This window comes from Agrilus planipennis, unplaced genomic scaffold (genome assembly GCF_000699045.2).
Source record: "Agrilus planipennis isolate EAB-ADULT unplaced genomic scaffold, Apla_2.0 scaffold299, whole genome shotgun sequence".
In the NCBI taxonomy this organism is placed as follows: Eukaryota; Metazoa; Arthropoda; class Insecta; order Coleoptera; family Buprestidae; genus Agrilus; species Agrilus planipennis.
Window position 1 is genome coordinate 73,557 of NW_020439049.1, and position 10,486 is coordinate 84,042.

At 33.8% G+C, this 10,486-nt stretch overlaps 1 protein-coding gene across 1 annotated transcript in view; it reads left to right on the forward strand.

Annotated features, from left to right (window-relative positions):
- LOC108740813 overlaps window positions 1-10,486 on the forward strand; it is a 56,950-nt gene that overhangs the window by 20,276 nt on the left and 26,188 nt on the right. The window contains exons 13-19 of the mRNA XM_025976940.1: window positions 1,341-1,602; window positions 2,460-2,632; window positions 3,089-3,228; window positions 7,243-7,500; window positions 8,405-8,636; window positions 8,688-8,819; window positions 8,874-8,952. Coding sequence (XP_025832725.1) covers window positions 1,341-1,602; window positions 2,460-2,632; window positions 3,089-3,228; window positions 7,243-7,500; window positions 8,405-8,636; window positions 8,688-8,819; window positions 8,874-8,952 — 1,276 coding nt within the window. The remainder of the gene's footprint in view (window positions 1-1,340; window positions 1,603-2,459; window positions 2,633-3,088; window positions 3,229-7,242; window positions 7,501-8,404; window positions 8,637-8,687; window positions 8,820-8,873; window positions 8,953-10,486) is intronic.

Consider the following 10,486-nt stretch of genomic DNA (forward strand, 5'->3'; position numbering starts at 1 on the left):
AATTGATATAGATTACTTCAACATTACTGGCTGGTGGGAATGAAACACCCAAAAGTTTTAAGTTTTAGTTTCTTGGCTATAGTACCAGTGAATAGCTTCTTAGTAACCGGTACGGTACCGGTGAATAGCCTCATCCAAAAATGCATTATTTGTGCAATCATATATTCAAAAATTGTTCAAATTATGAGAAAAAAAAAAGATTGACTATTAAAACAATGTTCTAGTGAATATATGACACATTGCCTGTTTTATTAATGACTTTACGTAATCAAAAAGATGTCTATCGTGGGTCTAAATCTAATATGGATTAGGTATATAATTTTGTATGCGGTCCGGAGAGTTATGATTTATTTCCAAAGTAGCCCTCAAGATTATTTGGGTTGGTCACTCCTGAACTAGGATCTATTTCACAATTGTTACTAAGGGAGTAATAACGTTACAGTTTGACTAGGTGCTCCCATCATAATACTATAAATGACTAAATAAAAAAAAGGTCACCAAAGTACTGAATTTCTTATACTTGAAAAGATCGAGTTGGGCTGCCCATTTACGAACTACTTGAACCGAACTTTCAAGTTGGGTTATTATCTGAATCGACTGGAATTAACTGGGTGCCCAACCCAATCGATTGGGTGCTCAGGCACCCGCGGACCCCGCCCCCTTGTTGCGCGCCTCACTGTTACGTATCACATATGTGAAAGGCTCTATTAAATTTTTCTGTTGTATTCTACATATCTGATTATCATCATAAAGCATTCAGTCTAAAAGCTGGTTGGTCAGGTACCTCCAGTTCTTCCTATAATTTGAGCAAATGTTAGACCAATTTACACTTAAGTACTTCTATCAATTATTTCTGATAAATCGGTAAAGGCTTTCGCGGCCAATTGGTGAACTGATGCTGTCTTGATTCGGGTTCAAAGGTCGTCGTCGATTGGAGTTTCTTCCTAACGTTTCGTTAGCACGAATGGCGAGTTTCTTCAGAGGTCCTTTGATCTCGAGTCCACGTCCAGCATCGGAGAAAGAAGGACCTCTAAAGAAGATCGTCATGAACTCGCGGTAGCGAAACGTTAGAAAACAACTTCAACACATGACGACCTATAGCAGTATCATGGCAGTATCAGTTCAGTTCTTTCTGATTTTAGAAATTCTCATCAAATTGTCAACACTGAAATGTTTCGATTTATGCAAAGGGTAAAACTATCCAGATTTTTGATCAAAATATTGCATCTCGAAGTTGTTAAACTGTCGGTTCTGCCATCTCTTTTATTCAATTTCCGCTTGTTTTTCTATTAAAAACAATTTAATAATAATAACTCATTACTAACGGTACATTATTGTAGCACGAAGCATCGGTTAAAAAGAACGATGAAGTCTATATTCAAACCACATGGCCATGGATATTTCAGCCTAGTTCAAAATTTACAGACGTGTGGGATGGTTTTTTATTCTTTTTGTTAATAATCATTGCAATTTCATACCCTTACGAAATTGCGATTGAAAGACATTTTTCTTATCAACTGGAAATGTTAATTACCCTAATTGACTTCGCCTTCGTCACTGACGTAATAATTAAATTGTTTACTGGAATTGAAACCGAACAAGGTAATTAAAAGTTTTTTTCTATAAATGTCACTATTCTCTGCCCCATTGCAAAAATTTCTAAAAAGTTATACTTTTATATCGACTTCTTTACCAATAATTGTTAGTAATTTTCTGTAGCTTTCCCGAAACTTCTGGATGTTTCTTACACTAAAGTCATCCAGGATAAATATATTTTTTTGTTTCAAAATACAGTAGGCACTCGATAGTGTGAACATCGCATAACGTATGAACAAACTAAACCTTCGGTTATAGAAACGAACGTCCATTGCCCTTTTTTGAAATTGATATTTCGACGATTCTGTTACGTTATTGCTATAAATCCTAGATATATTTGGTAGAAGTCTACAGTAAAATTAGCTGGAGAAATAAGAGAAGGTGTTCTGTAAACAAATAAAAAATCTTCAAAAATAAGCCAAACGTTCTCATGAATTAATTTTGATGCTAATGCACTAAAGCATTCAAAGTGTCTCATTTCCTGATGATTTCTGAATTCTTTGGCAAATGGTATTTCATTATTGTAATTGTCAAAGCAGCGAAACGTTCGATTGATCAGTATTTCGTCACCTTACAGAGTTTCCATACGAAAATCCCTTTCATTTTTATTTATATATAGCCCGTGTTTATCCTGAAGGTCAATTTTAAATATTGGTAAAAGAATTTTTAAAATCGGATGAGTAGTTTCAGAAATTACCTCTTACATCCAAGCTTACAAATTTTACCTTTTTATAATTAATATTACTGTAAATTAAATGCAACATTCGTTAATATGAACAAATTTAAAACGTTCTGTTGAGTGTGTACTATAATTAATAGAATAACTTGAACTGGTTAATTATAAATAATGGTCGATATCGTAGGTACCGTAACAAATTTTGTTGATATTTGCCTTTTGAGATGTCGCAGTCTCACGTTTGTGATGGACGTAGTTGCTGCAATACCATTTGACCATATATCACTGTTGGTACAAAATAAACGACGATCAAGAATTTTGGCTTTATTGTCAGTTAACAGGATATTAAAATTAAATAAGGTAAATTAGATAGAACCATTATTTCATTTAGATCGAATGGTACAAATACCTGACGTTTTATTGTGTCGTCTTATCAAGGAAACTTGAGGTAAGGCGAAACAATTTTTAAACGGCGTTAATGAAAGTTTTTAAGAATTATTTCTGGTTCATATATAGAATTTATCAACCTAGTTTGAACCAAACATAAAGTACGATATATTCGTTAGTAAAAATAATAAACTCATTATTATTCACAGCAATCAAACTTAAACCAATAATTTTGCTTTTTATTAAATTTTTATTCAAGTGAAAGCTTTCTGGCCTGTTGACTTTTAATAAGTATTTCGTACGTATCTGAATATGTTTATGAGTTTTCATTATTTTCACCTTAAAGTGTATAACGACAAGACTAATTTTGTTCATCACGTATGTTTCCATTAGTTAGATAATTGTTATTCATTTATTTAAACTTTTTAGGCTTACTTCATAGTAAAGCGACTTGAAGATAGTTTGAACTTTAACGTTGCATTAGTTAGATACATCAAGTATGTCACGTACATCTTCTTTCTTTCCTACTTCTTTGGATCCGTTCTGTACATTTTGGCATGTTTTTATGAGTAAGTAATCTACTTTCCCAAAATATTGAATTTATAATATTCAGGGAGTCATTTCATTACCAGTTATTTAGGAAGAAACTGCTAATTCAGTGATATAATATTATGGATTTTGTAGAATAGTTAATTTCACCTATAAATGAAGCTGTGTAGTTTGGTAAAATTTAATGATCTACTACAAAATAAAATAATTTCTGTGATATACATAGTCCCTCAATTTTTTTTTTTCGGATTACCTTTTAAGTCGGGGAAATAAAGCACAAAAATAGGTCAAACCTTTGAATGCTTGTGTAGTAAGTTGGATCAAGGTGCGGTTTTCTCCATATGATTCGTCAGACCGTTTACAAACTTTGCGAACATAAGAGATCAATTCATCACCATAACTGCATAAAAAAATAGTCTTTTAAATGCATTGTAAAGTTGTTCAGCATCATCATCATAAGATTGCCAGTCCTAAGACTGGTTGGACACGCACCTCCACTCTTTCCTATCCTCAGCTAATCTTCGCTTTTCCTTAAAACTCGAACATCCCTCATTCTTAACTATTTGCCAACACTAATCTAATCTAGGTCTACCTCTACCCCTCCTAACTCCCGTTTCTGCCTCCAATATGTCTCTGACTAGACTTTCATGCCTGAGAAGGTGTCCTACTAACCTATCTCGACTATTTCTTATTAATTTCCATAGAGTCCCTTGTTCTGCTATTCTTTCTAATACCTCTTCATTTGTAACCTTCTCTATTCAGGTATCCTCATCATTCGCCTGTAACACCACATTTCGAACCATTTAACCTTTTCTTTTCCGCCGCGCCCATTGTCCATGTTTCGGAGCTGTACAGCGTCGTGCTCCAAACATACACCTTTAACAATCTTTTTCGAATTTCTAAATTAACCGTTCGCGAGCATAGAAGTGACTTCCTTTTATTAAATGCGACTCGGCTACACTATCCTCTGTTTTATATCTCTAGTACTCCTTCTGTTCTAACTAATCTGACTTCCTCGATACAGAAAATCAACCACTTCTTCTAATTTTTCGTCTCCTATCTTTATATTCGCTCTTTCCCTACCATTTACTCCCTTGCAAATTAGTATTTTTGATTTACTTTTGTTTATTTTCATACACTACCGCTTCCATTTTATTTAAAGCTATCTCTAACTCTTCCTTGCTAGATGCTAATACTGCTATATAACTGCCTGTTGCTCTTTATACAAACTGTCACTCTTCTACCTTTGTAACTCATCCAAAGCAAAGTTGTTATAAAAAAAAACAGCTCGGTAAATAATGATAGAAATAATTCCAATTTTGTTACTCGGGAGTTTTGAGAGTCACTGAACACGAATATGCAGTCGGCGACAGCCTTCTATGTACCTCAAGTAGACCATCATACTCGTTGTATCCAGGAGTCATGTTTGCGACGGCCTCCGAGGTACCTTGGGCCCGATGCTCAATAATTTGATAAATGACATTGGTTTTTTCCAAGATATTGCTTTAATTTCATAAATGACGGTCGCCCTGGGCCCCAGATACCTTGAAGGCTGTCGCCGACTGCATGTCGTATTCAGCGATTCTCACAACCCCCGAGTAGCAAAATTGGACTAATTTCTTACGTTTACACAGATTGTAGACGGTGTCCCACGAATTAAATGCAAAAAAACCGGCTCAGTGCACAAAATTCGACAGTTCAGTGCTTTTTTTTTTTNAACTTAAACCAATAATTTTGCTTTTTATTAAATTTTTATTCAAGTGAAAGCTTTCTGGCCTGTTGACTTTTAATAAGTATTTCGTACGTATCTGAATATGTTTATGAGTTTTCATTATTTTCACCTTAAAGTGTATAACGACAAGACTAATTTTGTTCATCACGTATGTTTCCATTAGTTAGATAATTGTTATTCATTTATTTAAACTTTTTAGGCTTACTTCATAGTAAAGCGACTTGAAGATAGTTTGAACTTTAACGTTGCATTAGTTAGATACATCAAGTATGTCACGTACATCTTCTTTCTTTCCTACTTCTTTGGTTCCGTTCTGTACATATTGGCATGTTTTTATGAGTAAGTAATCTACTTTCTCAAAATATTGAATTTATAATATTCAGGGAGTCATTTCATTACCAGTTATTTAGGAAGAAACTGCTAATTCAGTGATATAATATTATGGATTTTGTAGAATAGTTAATTTCACCTATAAATGAAGCTGTGTAGTTTGGTAAAATTTAATGATCTACTACAAAATAAAATAATTTCTGTGATATACATAGTCCGTCAATTTTTTTTTTTCGGATTACCTTTTTAGTGGAAGAAATAAAGCACAAAAATAGATCAAACCTTCGAATGTTTGTGCAGTAAGTTGGATCGAGATTTGGTTTTCTGCATTCGATTTGTGAGACCGTCTACAAACTTTGTGAACATAAGAGACTGAGTCTCATCTTCATAACTGCATAAGAAAAACACAGTCTTACAAATGCATTACAAAGTTGTTCATCATCATTATCATCATCATAAGGACGTCAGACTGGTTGGACACGCACGTCCACTCTTTCCTATCCTCAGCTAATCTTCGCTTTTTCTTGAAACTAGAACATCCCACATCCTTAACTATTTGCGAACACTAATCTAATCTAGGTTTACCTCTACCCCTCCTAACTCCCGTTTCTGCCACCAATATGTCTCTGACTAGACTTTCATGCCTGAGAAGGAGTCTTACTAACCTATCTCGACTATTTCTTATTAATTTCCATAGAGTCCCTTGTTCTCCTATTCTTTCTAACACCTCTTTATTTGTAAGCTTCTCTATTCACGGTATCCTCATCATTCGCCTGTAATATTACATTTCTAACCTTTTCTTACCTTTTAACCTTTTCTTTCCGCCGCGCCCATTGTCCATGTTTCGCTTCTGTACAGCGCCGCGCTCCAAACATACACCTTTAACAATCTTTTTCGAATTTCTAAAGTAACCGTTCGCGTGCATAGGAGTGACTTCTTTTTATTAAATGCGACTCGACTACGCTATCCTCTGTTTTATATCCCTAGTACTCCTTCTGTCCTAACTAATCTGACTTCCTCGATACAGAAAATCAGCCACTTGTTCTAATTTTTCATCTCCTATCTTTATATTCGCTCTTTCTCTACCTTTTCCTCCCCTGCAAATTAGTATTTTTGGTCTACTTTTGTTTATTTTCATACAGTACTGTTTTGTCAGTACCGCTTCCATTTTATTTAAAGCTATCTCTAACTCTCCCTTGCCAGATGCTAATACTGCTATATCATCTACAAATCTAAACATAGTAATCTTTCGCCCCTGTATATCTATCCTTACATTTGTACTGTCTATAATGATGTTGATCGCGTCTTCGATGTGCAGATTAAAAAGTAACGGTAACAGTGTGCATCCCTGTTAGACTCCCTTCCTAATATTTACTTCCTTACGTTGCATCCCCAGCTCTATAACTGCCTCTTGCTCTTTATACAAACTAAGTGTCACTCTTCTACCTTTGTAACTCATCCAACGCAAAGTTGTTATAAAAAAAACCAGCTCGGTAAATAATGATAGAAATAATTCCAATTTTGTTACTCGGGGGTTTTGAGAGTCAATGAACACGAATATGCAGTCCGCGACAGTAGACCATCATACTCGTCGTCTCCAGGAGTCATGTTTGCGATGGCCTCCGAGGTACCTTGGGTCCGATGATCAATAATTTGATAAATGATATTGGTTTTTTCCAAGATATTGCTTTAATTTCATAAATGACGGTCGCCCTGGGCCCCAGATACCTTGAAGGCTGTCGCCGACTCCATGTCGTATTCAGCGATTCTCACAACCCTCGAGTAGCAAAATTGGACTAATTTCCTACGTTCAGAAAAATTGTAGACGGTGTTCCACGAATCGAATTCAAAAAACCGACTCAGTGCACAAAATTCGAAAGTTTAATACTTTATTTCCTCAACTATTTATTGAAAATTACCCAACTAACTAGTTGTTTTTATTGCGATCTCTTTTTAATATCGCTTTATTTAGAATTTGCTCAGATGATGGCTGGTTTATGGTGAAAAAACAAAAGGAATCTGAATACGGTGGTACACTTACAAATCAACCATTTGTTGCTTCTCTTTATTTTGCAATGGCAGCAGTTACCCAGATTGGATTCGCCGTAGTGTCGGCATATAATTTTTATGAAACCGTTCTCGTCACTGCGATTTTCTATATTGGAACACTTGCTTTTTGTTACCTAATAGCCGACTATTCAGCTACACTAATGCTGGCTTACACTTCGAAGTAAGAACAAAATATGTACCTACTTTGTTAGTTTCAAACCCATTAAATTTTCTGGAGTTTTAATTGAAGAAGTTGAAGAACTCATTTTATGTTTGCTTCTATATTAGTAGTTTTAACTCGAAATGTTTCCATTATTTTCATCCTAACTATAATATTATAAATGTTAATGTGAGTTTGTTTATTACGATTTCACGCCGTAACTACTCAACCAATCATCATGAAATTTTGTACTCATAATGTGAGGGCTACAGAAAAGGACACAGGGTACCATTTATCTCGATAAACAAGGATATTATTTACTGTCATTCTATGCAAAGTAGATGTTTTATCTAGAATATTAGAAATTTTGCTTTTATTCTGATGATTCTGATCCGGACTTATGAACAAGTTTATCAAATTATTGTATTTTTGATAATCTTTGACATATAATTAGGACATCAGTAACAGCGACACCGCGGGTAAAAGCTTGTATTTTATAAAATGAAATAAAAACAAAGAAATTGTTATAAGCTTTATAAAAACGTTAAAAAGTTATTTTCTACATTTTCAACACTTATCATGTCACATTTTTTAACCTATGTTTTAGCCTCCCCCGAATTATCTAATCTTATCTTATCCCCTATTCCTTAAAACTTCCTTCAGTCGGCTCACCCTACCTCCTCCCTCTAAATACCTTAGTATCCAACCCCCTTTCCATAATCTATCACTTTAAATATGCCTATCAGAAAAATCTCTCCCACTTTGTAACTTTACAAACCAGATACATAATTACAACTTTTCAAACTTGTTAAGTCTTCGAACTTTAAATCAAATAAATAAAAGAAGAAAAGTAACATTTGCATCTTCCATAAGAATTCAGATTTTTTGTGAAACAGTTACAAAAATTTCATTATTAAAATTACAGATCGATTTACTCAGAAATAGTGAAAGTGATCAGAAGTTATTTACAAGCGAATGACATTGTTTCTACCATACAGAAAAGATGGAACAATTATTTAAATTTACAGTGGCAATATAATAAGGGATACAATATTATAACAAATAAACGTATATTTTACGACTTGCCACATTATCTGCAGAGTGAAAATATTGCTGCAATTTTCACTCATCATTTAATGGAAATCCCACTTTTTAAGGTATACCATTGAATTATGTTTAATGAGATTAATATTTAAATATCGTCACAGAATTTCCCAAAAGATTGCTTAAATACTATAGCTGCCAGCTGTGAAACAATTGTGCTTCCAAAAAACGAAATCGTTCTTTATGCTGGCGACATTTGTCATGCCTTGTTTATTATTGAAAAGGGATTTTGTGAGGTAAAGCATGGAAAAATGGTATTTTACTTGTTATGTAAAACCGAATTATTTTAGACCATGTCGTCAGCTTCTGGTACAGTGGAAAAATTAATGGGACCGAAGTCTCATTTTGGAGTTTTTGAAATGTTTCTGGGTAAGATCATAAAATGATTCGAATTAGGTATATAGAAATTTCTTCGCGTACATATTATATATATATAAGAAAAAACCGTTTTTAATTGTAAACCTGTAGACAGGCACGACCCATGTATTGAATTTTGATAGTAGAAGACGGAGGCAGGAAAGATGTAAGTGTATCATTTGGTACAACAAAAAAATTGATGTATGGAAATGGATAATTTGATATCTAAAAAATGCATGTTACTGGCAATGTATGAAATCTAGAAATTGTATACAATTCCTAGAAAATGTATACAATTCCGAGGCCATTTAGGAAATCTATAAAATATTATTTCAAAGATTTTTTAATACACACATATCCTAGGAAATTGTATGAAGTTCCGATATTGTATTAGGAAATGTATAAAACTAATGCTTTCCGTGAATAAAATGAATAAAACACGTTAGTAAACAGAATCAGAATTATCTGTGGGTACGCGATTCTAGTGTGATCGGCTGATGTATATGCATTGCTGACGTTATTGGTTGGTTAGGTTAGGTTTGGATGGTTCGATGAATGGTTATTAGGTATATTTATGATAGACTGGAGTTTGTATAATGCCCCTGTCCTGATATGTTGGAATAATGTCTTCGAAAGAAACTCCAGTTTGTCATAAATCTCCCTAATAACCGTACAATGACGTCACCAATGGATACAGGTACATCTCCAAACAGCCTGCCGTATTATTGCCTATTTAGTATTACCTGTAATACATTTCCGATTGCTATTTAGGAAATGTATAGATTTCCTAGGAAATGTGTCTAATACAATTTATTTCAATACATTTCCGGGCGATTTTAGGAATTATATACATTTCCTAGGAATTGTGTACAATGACGGATTTCATACATTTCCGGTAACACATATACAAACAAATGCTTCTTTACATTTCGATAAATGAATTCGTCCATGAGTAATTGATATAGATTACTTTTGTCAACTACATGTCATGATAAACATACAACATAGCAACACTATTCAATCTGATTTGTCAAATCGTTGATCAAATCTAACTTTGAAGGCGTTTTAGTTGCCGAAAAAATCTAATCCTCATGAGAAGTCGAACGAATTTATAAAAGTTCACGTACAATAGTACAGATTGCCGAATTGTTTTCAAGTAAAAAATAGATTTTATTGTCTATTTACATATGCTGAACGTTATGTTATGCGAAAGGTGAATGACCGAACGACCTTTAACATTAAATTTATTATTTAACATTAATAAAAGGAAAGAAAATTTTATTATTTTCGATCTATATTAGGCACCGTTGTTAGCACGGTAGATACTTCAAAAATTAATTTTAATTTAGAAAACGTTCTTATATGAAGGTAATTATGAAATTTATTATTTTAATGTGTTTTCCTCTTATACCAGGAGTGGCCAACCCAAAGGATCTTGCGGGTCACTTTCCAAATAAATTACAGCTCTGTGGGCCGCATGTAAAATTATATATCTCAATATTAGATTTACGCCCATTATAGACATTTTTTTGAACTCATAACTGTA